Below are 26,049 nucleotides of genomic sequence, written 5' to 3'. Positions count from 1 at the left end.
GTGAATTCCCCTTAGAGAAAGCCGTGGCTTGGGGAAGAACGCCATTGCCAGAGCAGATTCAAGACTGGGCTTGCTTCATTGTTTTGGACACTTTCATGGGTAATAAAACAGAGTTACCTTGTGAACAAGGCAGAAAAGGCTTGTCCATTTACTGAAATCAGACAAGTGACTCATACCCTCAATTAAATGTCTGCTTGCAAAAAAGTCGACAACAACCGACCAGCTATCCGAGAAGGAAGAGTTTTTTGTTTTTTGTTTTTTTCCCCCCTCAGGGTCTCTGAGTTCCTAGTTTACAAAATAATGATTATTTAAAAAAAGATTTTGAGTTTTCTTAAATCCCGGGCCTACCACATCCACTCCTTAGAATCTCTGCCTCCCTTCACCCAAGCCATCAATCTACAGGCATCAGCAAAGTGCTTACCATGAGTAGGCCCTGTGCTCCAGCCAGGATTCAAGGACCAAGAATGGCCTAAGCCTTCCTCACATGCCAGTGAGGCTCATAACCCAGGGGGGCTCAGCTCAAGGGCTACTAGGACCGTAGGCCCTTCCTGCTCTCCTCCACTTGTGTTAACATGGTCCTCCAACCCTGTTATCACTATATCTAGATGCCTTCTGTAATGATACTATTATCGGTCATTACTATATGCATAAATATATTATATCATATGTACATATATACATATATACACACATATATACGTATATACTTAGATAATAATAAATAGCTCACAGTTAAGCGGTACCTACTATGTGCCAGGCACGGTATAGAGCACTTCACACATATTTCCTCTTTTGATCCTCTGACCAACCTGAAGGGGCTGTTATTATTTGCATTTTGCTGGTGAGGAAACTGAGGCAAACAGATTAAGTGACTTGCCCAGGGTCACACAACCACTAAGTATCTGGAGCTGGATTTTAACTCAGGTCTTCCTATATCAAGGCTCAGAGCTCTATCCACTGCCTCACATTCCTGTCCTACATATGTACTTGTGTGTGTGTCTTTTTTTTGTAATTAAGTATTTAATTTATTTTTAGTTTTCAACATTCACTTCCATAAGTTTTTAATTTTCTCCACCTCCCTCCTCCCTCCCAAGACATTGTGCAATCCCGTAAAGGTTCTACACATACATTCTTATTAAACATTTTCACATTAGTCATGTTGTATAGAAGAATTAGAACGAATGGGAGGAACCACAAGAAAGAAAAAACTAAACTGAACTAAACTAAACAAAAGAAGAGAGCAGATAGTCCGCTTCGATCTGCATTTAGACTCCACAGTTCTTTCTCTGGATGTGGGTGGCATTTTCCATCATGAGTCCTTTGGAGTTGTTTTAGGTCCTTGCATTGCTGACAAGGGCTAAGTCTATCAAAGTCAGTCATCACACACTGTGGCTATTACTGTGTAAAATGTTCTCCTAGTTCTATTCACTTCACTCAGCATCAGTTCATATAAGTCTTTCCAGGTTTTTCTGAAATAGGCTTGCTCCTCATTTCTTATAGCATAATAGTATTCCATCACATTCTTATACCAGAGCTTGTTTAGCCATTCCCCAATTGATGGGCATCCCCTCAATTTCCAGTTCTTAGCCACCACAAAAAGAGCTGCTATAAATATTTTTGTACATGTGGGTCCTTTTCCCGTTTTTATGATCTCTTTGGGATACAGCTGTAGAAGTGGTATTGCTAGGTCAAAGAGTATGCACATTTTAATAGCCCTTTGAGAGTAGTTCCAAATTGCTCTCCAGAATGGTTGGATCAGTTCACAACTCCACCAACAATGCATTAGTATTACAATTTTCCCACATCTTCTCCAGCATTTATCTTTTTCCTGTTTTGTCATGTTAGCCAATCTGACAGGAGAGATGTGGTACCTAAGAGTTGTCAGTAGTGATTTAGAGCACTTTTTCATATGACTATAGACAGCTTTAATTTCTTCATCTGAAAAACTGCCTGTTCATATCCTTTGATCATTTATCAACTGGGGAGTGACTCGTATTCTTATGAATTTGACTCAGTTGTCTATATATTTTAGAAATGAGGCCTTTATCAGAGACAGTGATTGAAAAAATTTCCAGTTTCTTCTTCCCTCCTAATCTTGGTTGCATTGGTTTTGTTTGTGCAAAAACTTATCAATTTAATGTAATCAAAACTATCCATTTTGCATTTTGTAATGTTCTCTATCTCTTGTTTGGTCATAAATCCTTTCCTTCTCCATAAATCTGACAGATAAACTATTCCTTGCTCCCCTAATTTGCTTATAGTATCAGCCTTTATATCTAAATCGTGTACACATTTTGACTTTATTTTGGTATACGGTGTCAGGTGTTGGTCTATGCCCAGTTTCTGCCAGTTTTCCCAGCAGTTCTTGTCAAATAGTAAGTTCTTATCCCAGAAGCTGGGGTCTTTGGGTTCTTCAAACAGTAGATTACTATAATCATTGCTACTGTGTCTTGTGAACCTACCTATATCGCCAATTCGATACCCACTGCAGCTGCTATGAATATGCCGGTGTATTTCCATATTTGAGTAGCAAAATATAACAGACTCTCTTCCTCAAAGATGAAACCAAGATATTTTTTCATATACCAGAAAGCCAAATCCACCATAGTAACAAAAAAGTTTGTACACATGACCAATGCAGGGAGGACCACCATCCCTAAGCCTTCCCTCTGTCAGGCCTCCCTACAAACAAGCTCCCCTAGGCAAAATTGCCCTCTCACTCACACTAACTGCTCCGCCTGTGCTTGCCTCTCTCTTTCCCAGCTCACTCCCACTGTCTCTCAGCTCTGCTCCACCCATTCCTGCTCCATTCTTTGGGCAAGCTCCTCCCACCACAGGCTTCCACGTGACTCAGGCTGAAAGAAGATCACTTAGTCCGATTAATGGAAGATTAATGGACAAGAAAGACCTTCCCATTGCATTAACATTACACTGACCTATTCCACTGATCCATCCCTCTATTTCTTAGCCAGCACAGAGTCGTTTTGGTGATTGCTGCTTTATAATACAGTTTAAGATCTGGTGTGGCTAGGCCACTTTCCCTAGTATTTCTTTTCATTAATTCCCTTGATATTCTGGACTTCTTGTTCTTCCAGATGAATTTTGTTGTTATTTTTTCTAGCTCTATAACATATTGTTTGGTAGTTTGATTGGTATGGCCCTGAATAAGTCAATTAATTTATGTAGAATTGTCATTTTACTATAACAGCTTGGCCTACCCATGAGCAAGTGATGTTTTTCCAGTTGTTTAGATCTGACTTTATTTGTGTGAAAAGTGTTTTTGTAATTGTATTCGTGTAGTTCTTGGATTTTTTTTTTTTTTGCAGGTAGACTCCCAAATATTCTATAGTATCTACAGTAACTTTAAATGGAATTTCTCTTTCTTTCTCCGCTGTTGGGCTTTGTTAGTAAGATATAGAAATGCCAATGATTTATGTGGGTTTATTTTATATTCTACAACTTTGCTAAAGTTGCTTATTATTTCAAATAGTTTTTTACTTGATTCTCTAGGATTCCCTATGTATGTTATCATATCATCTTCAAAGAGTGATAGCTTTGTTTCTTCTTTGCCTATTCTAATTCTTCAATTTCTTTTTCTCCTATTGCTAAAGCTAACATCTCTAGTACCATATTGAATAATAGTGGTGATAATGAACATCCTCGTTTCAGCCCCAATCTTTTTGGAAATGCTTCTAGCTTATCCTCGTTACATACAATATTTGCTGATGGTTTTAGGTAGATGCTACTTATCATTTTAAGGAAGACTCCATTTATTTCTATGTTTTCTAGTGTTTTTAATAGGAATGGGTTCTGTGTTTTGTCAAAAGCTCTTTCTGCATCTATTGAGATAATCATGTAGTTTGATAGTTTTATTGTTGATATGATCAATTATGCTGATGGTTTTCCCAATATTGAACCAACCCTACATTCCTAGTATAAATCCTACCTGGTCCTAGCATATTATTCTCATGATAAGTTGCTGTAATCTTTTTGCTAATATTTTATTTAAAAATTTTGTATCTATATTCATTAGGGAAATTGGTCTATAATTTTCTTTCTCTGTTTTGACTCTTCCTGATTTAGGTATCAGCATCATATTTGTATCATAAAAAGAATTTGGTAGGACTCCTTCCTCACCAGTTTTCCTAAAAAGTCTATATAGTATTGGAATTAATTGTTCTTTAAATGTTTGATAAAATTCACTTGTAAATCCATGTGGCCATGGAGATTTTTTCTTAGGGAGTTCACTGATTGCTTGTTCAATTTCTTTTTCTGAGATAGGGTTATTTAAGTATTTTTCTTCCTATAATGTTAATCTGGGCAATCTATATTTTTTGTAAATATTCATCTATTTCACTAAGATTGTAAAATGTATTGGCATATAGTTGGACGTGTGTGTGTGTGTGTGTGTGTGTGTGTGTGTGTGTGTGTGTGTGTGTGTCTTTATGTACATATTTGCATTGACTTATCAGCATCTACTTTGTTTCCCTGGAGTTAATTGTAAGTATCTTGAAGGCAGGGACTGACTGTTGCATTAGTATAATAAATGCCCTTTTTCTTTTTTTTCTTTTTTCTTTCTTTCATTCCTTTTTTTTATTAGACCTATCATGTTGTAAGCAAAAGCAAAGCAGATTTTTGTTTGTATTTTTTGCAGTTTGGTTTTCCAGGATCCATGGCCATAACAATCTCTTGTTTCCAGGTGTTAGATATGAATTCTATGGGTCAAAACATTTCCACCACCACCTGTGTAGATAGTAAGGGCCAGGTGTTGCCTATTCATATTGTAAAGGTCAGGACCCTGGAGGGGTAGAGTGTAAGTATAAAGCTGGTGGGCTCTGGTCAGTGAGTGGAATCTTTAGGGTTGAAATGCACAAGCTAGGATGCTGTTTTCACCTTGATCAGCCCCCATCAAGGCTTGGGAGGAATCTGTGTTTGCCTCTACTGTCCCTCATTGAGACTTGAGGGGATTTCGGGGAATGCACAAGTTGTGCCTGTCTCAGTTGATCCCATGAAGACATAGGGGGAGTTGCCCCACTTTCTTGCCAGCCCCTTCGAGAAAGGTGATTGGGGAATGCTGCAGGAGTTTTGGTGCTCAACAACCCTTGTGAGGAGGTTAGATAGAATAAAGTGTGCATTGTTTAATTAAAGCAGGATTGTTAACCCCTTTGAAGCTGTCTTTCCTTTATAAAAGCAGATCAAAGAAGGCCATTCTGGGTGTTCCAGGGTGCTTGCTAATACACATGTCAATGGCATAGGTAGTTCATGATCAACAAACTCCTTCCACCAATGCAGATCATCACCTTTTTCTGAAATTTTCAGTTGCAGAGAGTTTCTTAGGGCACAAAGAGGTTAAGAGACTTTTCTGGGTTAATATAGCCAGTAAGTCTCAAAGGCAGGACTTAAGTCCTTTTATTTTATTTTTCCAATCAACAAAAATCCACCTTCTTGCCCTCCCCCCCCCCAACTCTTTTTCCCAATTGAGAACAAAAGAAAAACAAAACCTTTACAAACAAGTCTGGTCAAGCAGGACTTCCTAGGCAGGGCCAAAGTCCTGAGGAAAAACCCTGTGATAATCCCTAGGGAAGGCTAAACAGACCACAGGACACCCAGAGGAAGACCAAGTGGTCACCCCCCCTTAATCTGTGGGGATCATAGGGCCTCCTAGGGGTCAGACCCTAAGGAGGACCCAAGTGATGGCCCCTTAGGACGGCGGTAAGATCACAAGGCTCCCAAGACAGGGCCAGAAGTCCCAAGTGATGTCCCCTTAAGAAGGTTGTGCAGACCACAGGGTTCCCCAAGGGAATCTGGAATGGTAGCCCTCTTAACACCGCAGTGGGGATCACAGGACACCCCAAGACAAGATCCAGGAGTAAGCCCAGCGAGCTTCCGCGGCCTATTGCTTCTCTTCACTTGACCTTAAGAAGATCCATGTGATTTGCCCATTCTCACCCAAAGAACTCAAGACCAAAGTGGGCAGAGGAAGGCATTTTATTAAGCTCCTCAAGAGAGCAGGTGTAGTGCTCGCTGGAACACTCACACCGATACAGCTGCAGGAGCAGGGGTAACCATTCCCTCCACTCCTGCTAGAGTCATGGTTAGTTTACAATCTTTGTTTTTTTACATAGTTTTCCTAGGTTATACAGTTTATATAAATAGGATAATAAGGATACAGAAGCAAAAGTGAAGTTAATTAGATTTCCCTTGTCTTAGTTTAGGATTAAACTATATTCTTTTACTTCCCCTACTTTCCCTCTTTAACATATGCAACTTATGCAAATCAGTAGGCCTGGATTCTTGACCAAGACCAGACCCTAGATAAGTTTGAACTGGTTCAAGTGGGTTTGGCCTCTCTAATTCCCCAGACTGCCTTCTCAAAAAGCATGCACATGTGTACAAGCCTCTGACCTCTCACCTGACTGACCTTGAGGCCTGGTCTCTGCTAAAGCTGGGGTGGGGGAGGGCGGGGAAGCACACCTTTAGTTCTGTGGAAACAAAACTCCTCCTCCCATTTCTTACAGTAGCATGGTTCATTGTCAGGCCTCTAGAATCCTAGTCAGTCATTAGGCTGATCAGAGTTTGGATTCTTTTAGAGTTGTTGGCCTTTACCATCTTATCATCTTTGTATCTGTTATTCTCTTGGTTCTATTCCCTTCTCTATACAAGTCTTCCCAGATTTCTCTGAAACCATCACCTTCATCATTTCTTACAGCACAATAATATTCCATCACAGTTATACATCATAACTTGTTCGTCCATTCCACCATGGTTGGATACCCCTCAGATTCTTATTCTTTGCTACCTCAGAAAAAGCTATAAATGTTTTTTTGTACATCCTACTAGTTTGTTTTGCTTAGGACTGACCTCTCCTTTAATCTTCCCTCCAATTGCCCCTTCTTCCCTTTTCCTTCTGTAAGAAATGGGAGGAGGAGTTTTGTTTCCACAGAACTAAAGGTGTGCTTCCCTGCCCACCCCCACCCCAGCTTTAGCAGAGACCAGGCCTCAAGGTCGGTCAGGTGAGAGGTCAGAGGCTTGTAGGCATGTGCATGCTTTTTGAGAAGGCAGTCTGGGGAATTAGAGAGGCCAAACCCACTTGAACCTGTTCAAACTTATCTAGGGTCTGGTCTTGGTCAAGAATCCAGGCCTACTGATTTGCATCATTTGCATATGTTAAAGAGGGAAAGTAGGGGAAGTAAAAGAATATAGTTTAATCCTAAACTAAGACAAGGAAAATCTAATTAACTTCACTTTTGCTTCTGTATCCTTATTATCCTATTTATATAAACTGTATAACCTAGGAAAACTATGTAAAAAACAAAGATTGTAAACTAACCATGACTCTAGCAGGAGTGGAGGGAATGGTTACCCCTGCTCCTGCAGCTGTATCAGTGGGAGTGTTCCCGCGAGCACTGCACCTGCTCTCCCGGGGAGTGTAATAAAATGCCTCCCTCTGCCCACTCTGGTCCTGAATTCTTTGGGTGTGAATGGGCTAAATCACATGGATTTTCCTAAGGTCAAGTGAAGGGAGGCAACAGGCAGTGGAAGCTTGCCAGGCTTACTCCTGGATCGTGTCTTGGGGTGTCCTGTGATCCCCACTGTGGTGTTAAGAGGGCTACCACTCTGGATTCCCTTGGGGAACCCTGTGGTCTGCACGGCCTTCTTAAGGGGACATCACGTGGGACTTCCAGCCCTGTCTCGGGAGACTTGTGAATTTACCACCATCCTAAGGGGCCATCACTTGGGTCCTCCTTAGGGTCTGACCCCTAGGAGGCCCTGTGATCCCCACAGATTAAGGGATGGCTACCACTTGGTCTTCGTCTGGGAGTCCTGTGGTCTGAACAGCCTTCCCTAGGGATTATCACAGGGTTCTTCTTCAGGACTTTGGCCCTGCCTAGGAAGTCCAGTGATCGCCAAAACCACGTTTCTCACACTTCTATTTCCCTGTTGAATAAAATTTATTTCTCTACCCAACTCTGTGTGTGTGTGTGTGCATGCCTTCTTCCCCCTTTGACCAGTTCACAGGAGAGTGAGGTAGTACTCTGCCTCTGTCTCCCAGGTGAGCCTTCTAGACAGATATTTATTTAATAACTCTTTGATCTCTGATGGATTAAATGCTGTCTTAAATGAAACATTTAGAAAGCAGAACAGATAAGATGGGCCTGCTGAGCTTTCAGCTGTAGTTAATATTGTAAGAGACCAGAAAAACTGTTCTAAGAACAGTCTGGCTTTAGCCTATCCCAATAAGATACAGTACCTGTGAAAAGGCTTTAATTTGCACCTTTCCCTGAAGAATTACATTTTCAAATCCTTCAGTATTTTGGAGAACGGGATATTTTGGGCACTGCTTCTGCATGTGCTAATTTCCTGGATTAATTTAGGGAACATCTGCATAGCACTCTACCCGCACTCCACTGGCAGAATGGTACCTGCATTTCCAATGAGGGCTCCAGGTTTCCCCCTTTGCAGGCAGCCTCAGATTGGATCGAATTGAAATGCCAAGCCTCCTAAGGTGCCAGTGTCTAAGCGTATAATTATGTAATTTTCTCTTGGTCTTTCAGAGTCTTCCTGCGAGCAATTAATCAGTATGCAGATATGCTCAACAAAAAATTTCTGGATCAAGCCAACTTTGAGCTACAGGTAAGGGGACAACTGCAAGGCCTTCCTCCAACTGGAGGCTTTGGCCAAGACGGTGTGTCTACACTCACTGTGCGCTCTCTGGTTTAATCGCTCACTTATCCGAAGAGTAGAAATGGAATTGGTGGTCAGGACCGCTAGAACCCAAGAAGTAGAAATGATGGTGGAACCAGGAGGGATGAAGTGAGTGCTTGAATCTGCTGGCCTAGCTCTTGAGTGCTCTCTGAGACCCATGACCAGATCCCGCAGACTAGCCAGGCAGGCCCACAGCATCAGTTAGAATTCAGCAAAGACCTATTAAGTACTTACTCTGTCCCAGATGCTGCCTCAGGCACTGGGGATATGCAAACAAAAAAGAAAGGAGCCCTGCCCTCCTGGAGCTTACTTTTAGTGGGGGGACTTTGGTGAGCAAGCATGTATTATCCATCTGTATTACATAATACAAAAAGTAATTTGGAGCTCAGAATTTTAAAAAAAACATAAATATTAAAATTTTACATGTAATTAGGAAATATTTCATTAAACAAATAAAATGTGTTTTTAAAAAAGTAATTTCAGAGGGAAAGAGGACCAGCAACTGGAGGAGAGTAAGGATGGGGAAGGGAACAGCAAAGGCATTCTCTGAGCTCGATTCTATTTTTGAAGAATGAATGGAAGGTGCTCACCCCCTGCTAGAGACTTGGTAGACTCAATATACAAAATGAGGCTTGTGGTTTTGGATTCAGTCAGTGTGGGAAAGTATTAGGAGGTTTTCTTTTTTGTTTGTTTTTGTCTTTTATTCCAGGGCAAAGGAAGTAGGAGAGTGCATTTAATGCATTTAATTGAAAAAAGGGATGAATGATGAAAAACCATTTATTAAATGTTCTATGCAAAGTACTGTCAATCCCTGGGGGGTGGGGTACAAATTGAAAATAAGGACTATTTTTTTTGTAGTTTCAGTTTTTTAAAATAATAACCAACTTTAGTCACTTTGGAGTGGTAGGGGTGGAGGCAGCCTCTCGGCTCAAGCATTGGGGGAGGAACCAAACATTCATTGGTTCTGGACCCAGTCCTTCATCCTCTGCCTCACTGTAACATTTGCAAAGCAATGGCCAATTGCATCATTAGATGGAATGGCCTCCGTCTTCTCACTCTCCCTGCCCTGATCTCAAAAGTTTCTGTTTTCCATGACCTGAAATAACACCTGGCATGTTCCCGCAAGTCCTACAAATATTACCTGCTGGCCATCAGTTTCCCAGGCAGTTAAAAATGAGGAAACACAAATCTCTTTCTAAATTTCTTGTGTAAAGAGGCTCATCATTCCTTAAAGCAGAAAATGGTCATCATCTCTAGAGTCAAGAGAAAAATGACAAGAAATAGGATGTCAAAGACATCTGTGCCCAGAAAGGGGGGAGGGGGAAGAAGAAGAGGCGGGCTCCTGGTGAGTTGAATACCGTCCACTCTCCTGCGCATGCTCCCTTTGACTGTTTCTTCTCCAGTGTCGGCAGAAATCTTTAATTAAGGACTTCAGGGCAGACTTTGTATCCTCGGGATGACCTTCAAGTTTCAGTTCAATATCCCAGCATGCAGTGTGCCTGTTCACGTCTTTTCAGGAAATAGACTGTCCCAGGCTATCCTTTCTTGGGCTATCTCAGGCCCTCTTTTATAAGAGGTGGTCTTTTCCAGGCCATCCATTCTAGGAAGCAGGTTATCCCAAGCTATCTGACCTATTCTTTCTAGGAAATGAGCTATTCTGGAATTTCTCTACAAATGTATTCAGGAGCTGTCCATGACTTATGAGTGGCACTGGCCTGCTCTGGGAGCTCACCTGGGGACAGGTGGACAAAGATCTCTCCCCTCTCAGAAGTCTATTAACTGCAACTAGAAATATGAAGGACTGAGCAGAGGGAAAAGGACAAAAATTGGGGAGGGGTGAGGAAGAGGGCTTTTATAAGACATGCATTTTTCCTCCTCAACATTTTGTTCTTTAGAAGGCTTGAAGGGAGTCACTTTCCTAAGCCCATCATATTTTCAGGCTCTGTTTTTGAGCTTTGTGAGGCTGCCGGGGAAGACTTTCTGAGGAAACAGCAGCTACTGGCACACTCAAACCCCCACTTTCTTGTCCTCAGGCATGGGAGGGAAGCCAGGAGTAGGTAGGAAAAGTGAGTGTGGGTCCCCGGAATGACTTCCTTCTGCAGCCCCGGAGCAGAGCCAAGCTCCAGGAGGAAATTTCGCTTTTGTGTAGCAGTGGGGAGGGTGAGACCACGACTTCCATGACCATCCTTCCTCACGAATCCTCAACAAGTCTTGAAAAGATGGTGGCAATGGCATTTCCTCCATTCCCCTCCCGCTCCAATGTCAGATGTAACTGTATCTGATATTTACATGCACTGCTTCAGTATGTACGGAATGCTTTCTCTTCAGCCATCCTTTTAGCACTGAAAGGGAGCTCAGAGACCACCTGGAGTAATCTATCCATGTACAAATGAGGAAACCGTGTCCCAGTTAGAGAAGGTCCCATGGGTAAATAGTAAGGAGTCAGATGCTGTTCTTACCCTCATCCCTTGCATCTTGCCTCACTTTACTGCCATCGATGCTCATGGAATACCTGTACGGAAGCAATACACGCATTTTAGGCCATTCCACGTACCGTGGACATCGAATTTGTCATCTAGCATGGATAGAGCTATTCCCGTGTTACAGATGAGGAAGCTGAGGTTCAGAGGGTAAGCAGTTTGTCCACAGTCACACGGTTAGTGTCAGGGGTGGAATTTGAACCCTGGGCTCTCCTCTTTCACTGAACCACATCCATTTGCTCTCCCTCAGGAGGGAATTCTGTGTAAATATATGTTTATACAATTGTGTAAGTTGTTAGCATTTTTCTGTACTTCAGAGGAGGGTGCTGGAAAGAACATAATGGTTTCTTTTGTTTTTGTGTCCTCTATTGCCTGCCCACCAATGTGACTGACTCCTGTCACCTTCTGAATTTCAGCTCTGGAACAATTACTTCCACCTGGCTGTGGCTTTTCTTACTCAAGAATCTTTACAACTGGAGAATTTTTCAAGTGCAAAGAGAGCCAAAATCCTCAACAAGTAAGCGCACATCCTCCTAAGAACACTGGGCATGAGCATTAATCGGCAAGTGCCTACTAAGCGCTCTCAGCCAAAAGGGTGCACCTGGAGATGCCATTGTGCTTGGGATGGGGTGGGGGGCATACATTCCTTCTCTTGAACCAAGATTCAGAATTAAAATATTCATCGGACTCGGCTGCCAGGCAATGCATTTAAGGAATATGGATGAGCAAAATTAGACTTCAGAGAGAGAATGAATTTTATTGTGATATCATCCTACATTGATGCTTCCGTTGCTTACTCTTCAAATTCTGCTTGCAAAGAATGCGTCTGTTTAGAGAATAATTCTGATAGTGGCTAAAGGAGTAAAATGGAAACCATGCAGGAAGGCAGCTCAACTCAGATTAAATGTAACGATCTGTTTTAGTTCTAGACAGTCAGACATAAAATATTCCTCTCTCACCTGGGTAGAAGGGCAACAGCCTGTAGGTGTAGAATGCTGCTTATAATGGCAGATGCGCTCACCTGATCAACTGGTTTCGCTTACCTCTATTTTAATGATTTTTAACATCTTTTGTTTATATATCACCTGCCTTTCTCAATGTATCTCTCCTCGCTCCCTCCCCCAGAGTGGCATTCCTAATGAGAAACAATTTTCTTTTTTTTTAAATTTATTTTAAACTTAAATATACAATAAGAAAAAAAGAAATATTATAAACTTAAATACTAAAATCTAAATACAGAAGAAAATTAAAAAAAAGCATTGTCATGTGAACAGCAGAATGTAAGAGAGGATTCAAAATATACAGCAATAGATTTCCATTTCAAGAAAGCCTGTACGATAAATACTACACAGTGTGTTGAGAGCTGTCCATCTTTTCTTTGCTTCCCTGTAAGTTTTCTTTTGTTCTCTGCTGTGCAGTTTTTACTTTGTTCTTTTTTCCCCTTCCTCCCCACCTCCTCCAAGATGGCTACAGTTAAGCATGGATATATTTTTATATACGTGTGTGTAAAGTGTGTGTGTGTGGGTGTGTGTGTGTGTATAAACACACATATGTACATATACATACAAACATATATACATATCCCCATACATACACACATGCACACACTTACGTGTACATGGATATACTTAGCTATCTGTCATCATGCTCATATGTAGGCATATGCATTCCCATGCATCTGTATAAGACCATACTATCCTTGTTTGTCCTCCGTTTCTGTGAGGGTGGATGATATCTTCTTTCATATGTCCAAATCTTTCCATCTTTTTCTAAGTCCACCCACTCATCATTTGCTACACCACAGCACTATATTCCAACATTATACTGTTTAGTTATTTTAAATAGCCTAAAACAATATTGATTAATATGGCTGACACATAGTGTAGTTTATTTTTCTCTTTAGATTAAATCTATTTTAGCTTTAACTTTGTCTGAGATCGTGATTACCACCCCTGCCTTTTTTCCTAATAAATTCTACTCCTGATCTTTATTTTATGTTTGTGTTTATCTCTCATTTCCTGTCCCTCCTGACTCCTCTACTTTACTTCTACCCACTCCATTGCCCTCCTATCACTTAACCTATCCACCTACAAAGATCCCTTTCTTATCCTCCCATTCCCATTAAACACCCATCTTACCCCCCATCCCATTCCCTCACCCTCTTATGTCTTTGTAAATTTAAGACTGTTATTCCATTCTAAATCAGTATATTGTTCTCTCTTTAACCAGATCTGATGTGAATTCCCTCTAAAAATCCCTCCCTTGTCCTCCTATTCCTGTTGATTCAAACAAAATTCTATTGCCTCCCCTTCTCCAATTCCCTCCCCTCCCCTTCCCTCTAAAAATCCCTCCCTTATCCTCTCCCCATCTCTATCCCTTTAGCCTTTTATTTCTTTCTGAATTTAAAAGACTTTTATACTTTTCTAGATATATATGTATTACACCCCCTTTAACTCATACCAATGACAGTAGGGTTCCAGAACTATCAGACCTTCTCCTCCATCTAATTTCTGTCAGTTCTTTCTCTCACACCTCATTTGTGTAAGATAATTACTCCTTTTACCTTTTTCCTAAGTGGTTCCTTTTTAAAATCACATCATACTCAGGTCTACCCCAATCTTTCGTTTAAACTACTCAATTACAAATAATAATGTTGAACATACATTTTACATTTCCTCATATAAATAGCAAAGTGTGTCCTTACTGAATCCCCAATTAGTCCTTGATGGGTACCTTATATTTCTCTTGGATCTTGTATGTTAAATTTGCTATTAAGTTCAGGTTTTTTGCAACAAAATCCTGAAAGTCTGGCAATTCATGGAATGTCCATTTTTTATTTCATTCAGGATTATGCTTAACTTTGTTGATATTTTTGCTGCAACCCCAGTTCTTTTGCTCTGCAATATATAGTGTTCCAAGACCTCCAGTCTTACAGTGTCACTGAAGCTAGGTCTCAGGTAATCCTAATTGTGGTGCCACCATATCTGAATTTTTCTTTCTTGTTGTTTGTATTATTTTCTCCTTGAACTAGGGGTTCTGAAATTTGACTGTGACATTCCTATAGGTTTTCCTTGTAGGATCTCTTTAAGATTGCGATTGGTGGATTTTTTGAATTTCTACTTTCCCCTCTTGTTCCAATGCTTCAGGACACTTTAATTATTTCTTGTGTTATTGTATCAAGATAACTCTTTTGATCATAGCTTTCAAGTAGTCTGATCATTCTTATGTTTTCTCTTCTTCACCTCTTCTCCAGATCAGTTTTTTTTTTCCTTATGAGACGTTTCACATTCTCTTGTTTTTTCATTCATTATATTTTGCTTTATTTCTTGGTCTCTTATAACTTCTCTGGCTTCCCCTTGCCCAATTTTAAATTTTAAAGAGTAATTTTTTTCCTTAAGATTCTGGATCTCCTTTTCCAGTTGGTTGACTTTCTTTTCATAATCTCCTTGTTTATCTTGGGTTGTTTTTTTTTTTTTTTTAATTTTTCCTCAATTGCTCTCATTTGATTTTTAAAGTCTTTTTTCAGTTCTTCTGTGAATTCTTTTTGGGTAGGTGACATTGGATGTCATTCTTTAGGGTGGAAGAGGCTGTTTTCATTTCAGTATCCTCCTCTGAAGATGAGTCCCAGTCTTCTCTATTCCCATAGTAACTTTCTGTAGCCAGGTTCTTTCTCCTTTACCTTCTCTCTCTCTCTCTCTCTCTCTCTCTCTCTCTCTCTCTCTCTCCCCCTCCTCCCTCCCTCTCTCTCTCTCTCTCTCTCTCTTTATTTGTAGCAGCTTATTATTGTAATCACCTCTAGGCCTGGAGTATGGGGAGTGGTGCCTCTGGCCTCAGATCCTTCTTCAGTTCTTCCCTCTGACCAGGGACCAAAACCAAGACCTCCAGCCTCCTGTAAGTGCCCACAGCCAGTGGTATTCTCACCCCCACTGCTTCTGCACTGCCTGGGCACATGCCGGCTCCTTCTCGCCCAGGGCTAAATCTCAGCAGCCGGCCTGGGTCTGGCATCCCTTATCATTAGAGGTTCCCTCAATCTTCCCTGGCTCTAATGCCCAACTCCCCACACTGTCTGGGAGGTGAAAATTCTTGTGACTGAGGCCAAGGCTACCTCTCCAGCCAGCTGGGCCCAGAGCTTGCCGCTTGTTTCAGCAGAACTAGCCTGAAGGTGTTTGCACTTCACAGGAACCAAACTTCAGTCCTGAGATTTTTCTTCAGATCTTCTGTGATTGTCCCAGGAGGACCACTATTCTGCCCTCACTCTTGTTCATTTTTACTGCTCTACATTTGCCCTAAGCGACTATTTTATCTTGTTTGTGAGCTGGAATTTTCTGACCCACTCCGACATCTTCCCACAATTTTCTCTGAGAAACAGTTTGCAAAGAAAAAGTAAACTGTTCAACAAAACTGACCAACACATTGGGAAAAGCCTGACACCATATCCAGTGTTCCACACCCATAGCCCTCCACTTCTGCAAAGAAGTGGGTCCTTAGCATTTCACAGCATTCAGTTTTGCTTCTCCGTGTTCATCATGTCCATCACATCTTAGATCCCAGTAAGACTCATGGGCATTCATGCACCACAGCATATTTTAGCCATTGCCGAATCGCTAGGCAGATGTTGACTTTGTTCACAATTCCTTGCTGCTACTAGAAGTGGTTTTCCTTAACTTTTAATTGTTGTAAAGGAAAGTCATGGGACGGGGGATATAATCCAGAAATGCCCCTTCCTTGTGCTCAGCCAGGATTTTAGTATGATTATTCTATCACTATCTCTGGAATGTTCCTAGGAGGTGTAAAGTATGTCTAGAACCTTTGGAGCAAGAAGTTCCGGTTCCGATTCCTACCTTTTTCCCTTATGTATTTGTGTGGCCTTGGCCAAGTCACTTGACCTCTCTGGGCCTCAATTTGATCATCTATAAAATGAAGAGGTTGGTCGAGATGGCCCCAATCTCTATGCTGGTTTTAGATACTGAATTTTTTAAGTCTTATTACATTTTACAGTTACTACTATATAAATGAGGTCAGTGTTTCCCAGAAAGCTGCTGTAGACACATCAGCATTATATCTGCTGGATTGGGACTGTCTTTTTTTTATGGGGATCTCTCTGGCTGAGGGCTTCTTCTGACTGGTCCAGAATCTTCTGCAGTCTTGACTGTGCTCCTGAGATCTGAACATGTTATAGGAAACCAAAGGTGGGCACAAGATCTGGGCTGATGAGAAATGACAAAGAACATAATACTCTCAGCAGGGCAAATGTCGCATTCACAACTCCAATAGCCAAGGAAATCCAACGTCATCTTGTTTGTGCCTACTAGCTGTCAGGGTTCCTCTTTTCTCTACTAGCACAGGAAGCAGCAGCAGGATGTTCAGGAAACACATTTTCCCCAAGAATCTTCTTTTTCATAGAATTCCTGAGGAAAAGGGCCATTGATCATTTCAAAAGTGTTTTAGCTCTTCTTCTCAAATCAGCCAGCACCGAAATCTAGCCTGAGGCTGCAGCACCCTACCAAGATCTGAGGCCAGGTGGTGATGCCAGTATTCTAGGAAGAGAAGAGTTAAATGACAACTTATCTCCTGTAGATGTAGGAGGTAGGTCTTCCCACCTCTGGGCATTTTACTATGTCCAATGGCAAAAGTAAAGGATACCTAGAGTACAGTCTTACAGGTGTATTGGCATCACAAAATGTCAAAAGAGAGAGCCCCATGCTTTGGGAGGATCCTCTTTGGAGGATTTGTGGACAAGGGTCCCATGGGCCCTTGAGGCCTGGCACTTGAGGAGTCCTGATCTGTACCAGTGGATGGGGCCCCCATATCCATGGCATCACATCATCAAAACATAGAAGTGGGAATAATCCATCATAACAGGGAAATCTCCTTCATTTGAAGAAGTTGCTTTTTTAAGCCTGCACTTTGAGACCAACTACAACTCAAAAATGACAGAAATTCCCCAATCTTCATTATCTCACATATATTCTTAATTAAGTGCCCAAATGGGTCACATATACTAGCTAGAGCCTTGGAGGAACCTGGGTTCTTGTTCTGCCTGTAATGCTTATTAGTTGTGTAACCATGGACCAGCCACCTAACTGCTGTGGCCTTTAGGCAACTCTCTAAGAATGTTATACATGCATCAGAGGAGAGTGTTCCCACCCATTTGAACGCCACAGGTTCTTGAAGTATTAAATGTCCGTGAGAACTAAGGATTTGAGATCCGACTAACTTACTGTGATATGTGTAGTTCAAAGGGATGGGCATCCTCTGAGCCCTGATCTTTGAGAAGCAAGGCAGACTTGAGTTGCGCCCAGGTGTTCTTTCCAATATTCTAAGGAATAGCAGTGTCTCCAAGGACTGAGCAGCATCAGTGGCTTTGAGGAGAAAGCATTCTCAGCCCTTCCAAGACTTACCCAGCCCAGCCAAAAATAGTCAGGAGCAGATGAGTGACAGGCACAAGGGTAAAGTGAGAGACTGAAGGAGAAAACAAAAGGAGGGCTGAGCTGCAATAGAAAAGGGAAAGCCTGAGGAGGGTCCGCAGGCCCCTGTGGACATCCCGGAACAGAAGGCTCCAGCCGAAGCTCCTGGTTGTGCCCAGTTTTGACACCCGTGAAAAGTTCTCTAACTTCCCATCCTCATCCCCATCTAGTAACAGACACTCTAAAATACTCTGCTTCAATCTTTTTACCTAGACATGGGTAGACATTTCCCACCTGGATTCCAGAACTCATCTTGCAAGATGAAATCAACCCTGAATCTCATACCTCCTCAGCCCTGCCTTCCCCCCAGGCCACTTTCTTTCTCTGAGCAGAGAGGGTGGGAGGTGGAGGGACTAAAAAATTCACCTCATCCTTTCCTACCTAGCTAGTTTCCTGAACTTCATGATCTGCAGAAACTCGTTATTCCTTGAGATGAAATAATCTATGAAATTCTCACTTCTTCAGATCATTTCCCACCTTAGCTGTAGGATAACCAAGCACTTCTTCCCACTACTCCCCCTGCTTTTCAGCTTCTTTTTATGTGTTCTCTCTCATTAGACTGTGAGGTCCTGTGAAGCCAGGAATGGTCTATATCACCAGCACTAAGCATAGTGCCTGGCATATTAGCAGGTGCTTAATAGATGTTTGTCCCTGAGTCTGACATTGTTTGTGTCTTTCTATTTGCCTCAAGTAGAGTAGGGCCATGACTTAACTTAAGATAAAAAAAAAACTTAAATTATGACAGAGTCAAACTTCTGTTTGAATGAATGGCAAGTAATTTTCTAACTGGGGGCTCTGAGCTATTATGATTATATTAATAACTTTTCTTCTGATGGTAACTCTTTAAATTAAAGGACAACATGAACATGAATCATAGTGGTAGTAGGTTGCCCCTAGGTCAAAAAGTGAGATAATTATTAGTAATAGTTGATTAACTCTCTAGAAAAGAAAGTAGGTAGAATGGAGAAGGTGGTGAGCCTCTTTTCTATTTATATACCCTGAGTTTAGCACAATGCTTTACATTCAGTGCTTAATAAATATTTTGTTTATTCAGAAAAGGTCACACCCCAATCTTTCCCCACCCCCACAAGAGAAAAGGGAGCAGAAGAGATTAAGTATGTGACAGAACTCCACACTTCAAAGTGACCTTCAATATTATTATATGTACAAATAGAATCTTAGTGGAATGGATCAGTAGAGTGTGTGTGTGTGTGTGTGTGTGTGTGTGTGTGTGTGTGTGTGTGTGTGATATACAAGTTGTGTAACTTGTCCCAAACTGCATTTCCTTTTCTCTGATGTAGACCTAGATTCAAAAAAATGTTATTGCCAGAAGGGATCCTCGGTTCCATGCTGAGGATAGACAGCACCGTTTCTCCAACTGACAGGAAACAGAAACTTGTCTTTCTTACTTGAAGGTCTGCACTTTCACATTCCCTGAGGGAAGGAGGGGAAATAAAGTGTTTTGTATTCCAAGGCCCGTTTTCTGGGCCAATATCTGCATTTGAATGAGAATAAAGTATCAGTCCTAATGTCTACATTGGGCTTATTAAGTCATATATGGATCATGACAGCCCCAACCTGAAAATAATATTTGCAGATTAGCCATCCCATTAATGATTCATAAGTAGCTATAAATCTATAGAACAGAAAATCCTCACTAAGAAGGTTCCTTATTATAGACTTTGAAAAGGTGGCTGCTGTCTAGAGGGCTTGCAGATGCTGGTAGTAATGATTACCCCACAGAGTGTAAGAGGGTGTCAGTGTGTTCTCCTAGTGGTGGTAATCAGTAGGCTTGGTAGTTTAGGAAATTGGTTCCTGAGTGTGATGAAGCATCATGTGGCACTTGAGTACGTGGAAGAAAGAACTCCAATCTTGCCTCTGTTGCTTCCCACCTTAGGTAGTAACAGCAACAGCAAATAATAATGATAATAAGTTTTCAAATCCACTTTTATAGCTCTTTAAGATTTGCAAAGGAGGCAGCCGGGCGGCACAGTGGATAGTGCTGGGCCTCGGTTCAGGAACGTGAATGTGATAGCACAGTGAAAGCTGTCAATTAATTTAAAAAACCACCAAATTAACATGTAAGAAAGTAATTGAGTAGCCCAGATGCATGAATGGTATTAATAGAAATCCACCTCTCTCCGAGGGAGCGCATCTGTAGGCAAACAGCCTAAACGTTCTTCTGTTTGTTCTGTGGATAACATCGGTTTCCCACCTCCCCCAGCCCTGCCCCCCACCAGTCCTTTCACAAACAACCCACTTAGGCTGTTTTGACCAGAAAAGCCGGATGAAAGATGTTCCCACTGTAATAACTTGGGTGTCTCTTCCTTCAGAGGGATGCAGTCCACCCTCCCCACTGAACCAGCCTCCCGGCGGATGAGTTAAATGATAGAGATGAGGAAGCCAATAAAAAAGGCTGTCACTGGCCCTCGGGGGAGCTGGCACTCTGGAGAAGAGGTTTTCCTGGCTAGTGCAGCAGAGTCCAGGCTGAGAGAAGATGTCTGCTGTGGGATGGATGCCTCTCCCCAATCTAAGCTTTCTGCAAGCTTTTCCTCCTGCAGCTTTAGCTAGAGCAGCATCTGCAGCCTTCTTTAGGGGTTGGTCAGTCAGGCTCCAACTCTCAATGACAGTGGGGGAGGAGGAGGAGAATGGCCACTTACCCAATTTGTACCAAATTCGTGGTCTTGTGCAGCTATCTGCAGTTCACATGCCATTCTGGGTAGAGTGCCAGACTTGGAATAAGGGAACACTTGGATTCAAATCCTGCCACTGGCACTTACTAACTACATGACCCTGGGCAAGACATATGACCTCTTTGAGCCTCGGTTTTCCCAACTGTAAAATAGAGACAAAACTTGTAGTCTTAAGATTGATGGGAGGGACACAGTTTCACATAATCTCAGAATTGTAAGAATCTCCTGTTGTAATCAAACCACATCTGACCAAGAATCCCCCTTCTACCAGCCATGTAGAGATCAGCCAGCCTTTGATCGATGACCTCGAGTGAGAGCAAAGCTACTCCCTCTCAAGGCAACCGTTTCCACATCTGGGCAGCTTTTGATGAGGAAAGTTTCTGAGTCTAAGAGTGTAACAAGCTGGAGAGAAAGTGGAAGAGGGAGCCCAACATGATGAAGGGCCTTGAGATCTGCCCTGTGAGAACGAAAAGGCTGGGGGGAAATGGACAGGAGTATAATCAGGAGTGCATGATTCTACCTATTGTTAAAACAGTAACATATCACAAAAGCCCAACTGCCTAAGGAGATGGGGATGTGCGAGAGTCCCAGCTTAGGTTTCTGCCAGCATCCTGTGAATTTCTAACCAGCCTGTGATCACTTCACATGGTTGTACAGTGGATAGCATGGCTTCCATGCCTCAAGTCTCTCCCCACTCCATTTCATTTGGTATTGAGGTGCCAGAGTGTCTTTTCTAAAGCACAGATGGGCCGTATCCCTCCCATTACTCAGCAGTCTCCAGTGGCTTCCTACTGTTTCCATGATCAAATACAAACTCCTTTGTTGGGCATTTAAAGCTCTTCACAACCCAGCCCCCTTTTACCTTTCTAGCATTCTTATGCATTAGTATACCCCATGCACCCACCCACCATGTACCCTGTGATCCAGCCACAGCTGGATGTTCTTGGCACAGGATGCTCATCTCCAGCCTTTTTCAGTGACCGAGTCCCATGCCTGGAAGGCCCTCACTCCTCACCTCTGTCTCTCAGATTCCCTGGCTTCCTTCACAACGCAGAACTCCCATTCTCTCTAGTACTAGAGCATTCTTCATCTACATTTTTCATCTGCTCCGTATGTATCACATAGACACATGGTTTTTTGCCTGTAAACTGAGCTTCTTGAGAGCAGGGTCTCTCACTTTCTTTTCTTGTATGCCCAGCACCTAGTACAGTGCCTGAATAAACAACAAAGCATTTGATCCCCAGTAAATCATTTAAACTCTTTGTGCCTCAGTTTCCTAATCTGTGCAGTGGGGGAGGGGGTAATAATAGTATATACCTCACAGAGTTATCATGAGGATCTAATGAGATAATTTACATATGTAAAGCTGTGTGTGAACCTTAAGAAGCATACGCTGTTAGCACCGTTATTGGTTGTACAATCAGGCACATATAGCCAGCTTCTGAGAGGCCTTTGGGTCAAAAGCAGATGGGATGCAAGGCCTTTGAAATAAGGGATCCTTCCCACTGGAATACCAGGTGTGTCACCTTCAGGCATTGAGGCTTGAGGCAGATCCATTCCCTTGGGAGCAAAGAACCTGTGCCATCTCAAATGCTGGGAAGTAAACACCTTCATTTATGTCACTCAGTTAGCAATACTTGGTGGGAATTTGTATATCTAAGGAAAGCTCAGATGGAGGGCTCATCTTCCCATCAGTCAGCAGTGCTTGATTTAATACCTGCTAAGAGCCAGACACTGGTCTAGGCACCAGGACTGCAAAATCACGAGCAAAACCATCCCTGCCTTCAAACAGTCCCACACACCATAATCAATGATCTATGATCTGTGTACACATGTAGGTACATACCTGACACGTATAAAGTATATTCAAGGAATCCTTGAGATCAAAGGCACTGTAAGGTGTATGTGGGAAGGGGGAAGGGGATAGACCAGGACAGGGAAAGTCTTCTTGCTGAAGATGGCACTTGAGCAATCTGGAAGGAGACCAGTGATTTTAAAAAAGCAGAGATAAAGAAGGAAGGAATGGGTGCAGCTAGAGTAGGGAGACAGAAAATTAGCAGGCACAGGAAGGCCAGGGAGGCTGACCATGGGCTGCTTGGAGGCTGGTAACATGTAAGATAGTTGAGGAAGCAGAACAGAGCTGAGTTATTAAGGGCTATTAATGCCAAAATGAAAGATACCTGGAAAATTATTTTTAAAGGCATGGGGGACATACGATTGGGCAGCTTTTGCTCAATTTCATAGTTAGTCTCTTCCCAACCTCTGATATTCAAAGCTAATAAATATATTTGCAATAATTCAGCCTGAACTTAGGGGCATAGACCCTGCCTGGACCTCTATTCCTCAGTCATAGAGTGTAGAAAGGATGACTCTATTCCATTCCTCTGCCTTCCTGCCTCTGGCCAGCTGCCACCTGAGGCACCCACCTCCCTCCTGGCCCTCTCTCCTAAGGCAGAGGCCCCCGGGCCTTGCGCAGCTCACTGGAGGTGGAAGAAAAGGGGAGAGATTGGGATCCGTTCACTGACTGATGGTCTGGGGGAGACTTCCTCTCCCACCCCAATGCCTGCCCTGCCCAGGGGTACAGCACCCTTGGAAAGCCCAGAGAGCCAGTCTGGCTGCACTGTGAGGACCCTGCGCCTGGCCAGGGCTGCTCTAACTGTGCGAGTGCATTGATGTATTCTGGGTCAGGGGGCTTGAGGCAGGGCTTCATCCCTTACAATACTTTGGCTAAGAACAGTGAAACTTCCACTGATTCATCTCATCCGGATGGATTGTCTGCTTTGTGGATTTTCCCCACTTTGTCAATATCCCCTGCTCCCCAGAGTGGAGGGACCCGAGCCCAGCTGCCAGGGCTGTTCTGCACAGGCTAGAGGCACACCGCCACCTAGGTCTTGCTGTGCCCATAAAATCGAGCTCCTTGGCATTTCCATCATGTCCCAGAAAGATCCATTTTATGGCATTATACCTCCTGGCTTCGTGTTTTTGCCTGTTTTATTCTTATGGCTAGAATATAGTCCCTCATCCCCAGGCTCCTCTCCTGACTCTCTGGACCTTATCAGTCATTCCCCCACATGCTCCCTTCACCCTTTCACCTCTCTCTTTTTGTGTGTGTGTTGTCTTTTCCATTAGAAGGTAAGCTCTTTGAGGGTAGTGGCTGTCTTTCTTTCTACTTATATTTGTGTCCCCAGCAATCTGCCCAGCAGCTCACATACAGGAAGCACTTAATGGATGCTTGTTGGCTTGACTTATCTCTGCTCAGTAGAACAGTATCCTGGAAGGCCTAGCTCAGGGCCTCCGCCTCCACCTCCACCAGGCCGTTTCTGATCCCTCAAGCGCACCCCACAATGGCCGGTGCCTTCTTCTTTTTGAAGTTATGTCATGTAACTTTGTATCTATTTATTGTATCTTCCTTGTGGAATGTCAGCTCCCTGGAGGCAGAGACTTCCACTTGTGCATATCAGGCATATAACCGCGTGCACTTGAGCGATGTGGTTGACTTCGTATTTATACTGTTCCAAGTCAGTGTCTTCACATCCTGCAGTAATGTGCCCTGAACCCTCTTTGCTGGGTAGCTGAGATCCTCTACAAGCAGTGAGGCCTAGCATGCCAATAGTTAATGTTTATTTCTCCTTTTTAAAGTTATTCCTATCAATCCAACCTCTCCATTGGGAGGGGCACATTGTGGCATAATTGGAATGTCACTGCTGTGTTTTCCCCCATCTTTCACCTAAGGGTGTTTCTAATCTAACGTTCATAGAGTCCTCCCCTCTCCTCTACCCTCCTCCCTTTCCCTTCTCCTCCTATGCCCTCCCTCACTCCCAGCTTTAACAGCCTCCAATTCTCAGTCCGGAGCATTAGCCCAGAGAGGTTATGTATTCTGAAAAGCTTCATTTTCTTCAGGAAGAGCTTATAGAGAATTCTCCCTAAAGTCCAGGCACCAGACCCAGCTTCTTCAGGAATGGCTCACAAACACGTGTGGATTCTTCAAAGCCATTTCCTTATTAAAACTTGAGAAAAGATCAGGGTCTTCTGTTGGGGAGATAAAACCATCTCCTTCCCATCTAACACCTTCTTCCTTCCCTCGCCTCTGAGCCACGGCCTTCAGCTTCTTTGTTTCACTCAGCTATTAAAATGTCATTTTTAATACTGACAGGCTTTGCCTTGCTGGCTTCAGGATTGTACTTGGAAAGAGGAATATTTGCAAGACTAAATTTGAGGCCAGGGCAGCATTTCCTGCCTATGGTTGTCCAAGATGCTACACTTAGCAGAGTCCATGACCCATAATCAATCGGGGAGCCAGCATATGGATTGATGGACTGTAGCTCCTTAATAGAATGTCCATTCATTGAGGGCAGGGACTATCTCACTTTGTCTTCCTGTCCCAGCCTGGCACAGTAGTTGGCACATCGCAGGATAAATGTCGGCTAATTGACGGATTATCAGTTTTCAGTCACCAGGATCCCACTCAAGGTCAGGGCCTACTCAAAGAAGCATAAGAGAGCTCAATTGTGCCTGAATAATTCTATTGATGATACGTTAATGGAGTTTGCCTCGCCACTGCTCTGTGACGTGGGCAGTGCCCATGTCATTATCTCCTCTTAAATGTGTGAGGTTCAGGACAATTAAGTGAGTAAGTCTAATTTGTGCGATGAGGAACCAGCAGAACTAGGGCTTTAAGTCAGATCTTCAAACCATGCCAAGACATTAGGAAAAGACTTTTAATTTGATTTACCCCTCAGAAAATGAGGGAAGTTAAGTTTGAATTGAGGATATTTGAACACAAACAAGAACATTCTTCATTCTTCACTGCTAGGACAGGATCCCTGTGTTATTAGGCTGGGCACAAGTGTCTCTGACTTCTTGCACCAAAGAGGACATTAATCCCCTGTCAGCCTCTACCTTGGAATAAGATAAATTGCACCTGAAGCACTTGGAAGATGAAACCAGCAAGCTTGGCCCCATATCACGACCGAGTTTTCTGGGGGCTAATCCCAGGGATGGCAGTGGCTGTTCCAAGCCTGGTGTGAGTGTGGCTGTTCTCATCTACCAGCGTGCTGACTCAGAATCAGACAACCCCAGGGAGAGAAGCAGGAGGTGTTTATTTTCCCTTTCTTCTTCCCTTAGTAAATTCATAATGGATACCTGATCCCTGAAGCTTCAGCTCCTCCAGCCATTTCAGGACAGAGTTTCTGGTTCTGAGATTCTAATGAGTTAGTCATTGACAACCAGGCAAATTATAGTCTTGGCCCTGAGAGGAACACAAAGAGGGAGGGGGTCTCTCTTGCTGCTTCCATACGGGGCCATGCTTATCCAGGCCTGTGGCTCTGATGAAACACATTCCGGTGTGGCAGATTCTCTCTGACAACAGTACTGCCTGCGTTCTCTCTGATCAATCCTGGGATGCCGGGAGCATTTCCCCATAGGAGATGCTGAGCTCACTCCTTGGATAAAGGTTGGGGTCACAGTATACACTTGTTGATCTGTGTGTATTTCTGAGTAAGTTTGGTATTTCAGGGAATCTTCCTTAACCCCTCTGTTAAGAAGACTAATTCCACTAGCCTCTTATACCCTGGTGCCTTCAGAGTTGGTCAGCTGAACTCATTTATTCATTTACGAAGCATTTACCGAGTGTTGATTGTGTGCCAGGGTCTGTGCTGGGAGGTAGGGAAACAAAGTCCAAAGATGAAACAGTCCGTGTCCTCA

General features: G+C 42.8%; 1 protein-coding gene across 2 annotated transcripts in view; it reads left to right on the top strand.

Moving 5' to 3' along the window:
- The window catches only part of DOCK1 (dedicator of cytokinesis 1), a 604,993-nt gene that overhangs the window by 459,872 nt on the left and 119,072 nt on the right, over positions 1-26,049 (top strand). For both annotated transcript variants that reach the window (XM_036734505.1, XM_036734504.1), the window contains exons 30-31: positions 8,556-8,634; positions 11,603-11,703. In XM_036734505.1, coding sequence (XP_036590400.1) covers positions 8,556-8,634; positions 11,603-11,703 — 180 coding nt within the window. The remainder of the gene's footprint in view (positions 1-8,555; positions 8,635-11,602; positions 11,704-26,049) is intronic.

This window comes from Trichosurus vulpecula, chromosome 8 (genome assembly GCF_011100635.1).
Source record: "Trichosurus vulpecula isolate mTriVul1 chromosome 8, mTriVul1.pri, whole genome shotgun sequence".
NCBI classification, from domain to species: domain Eukaryota; kingdom Metazoa; phylum Chordata; class Mammalia; order Diprotodontia; family Phalangeridae; genus Trichosurus; species Trichosurus vulpecula.
This window is presented reverse-complemented; position numbering and strand designations above follow the sequence as displayed.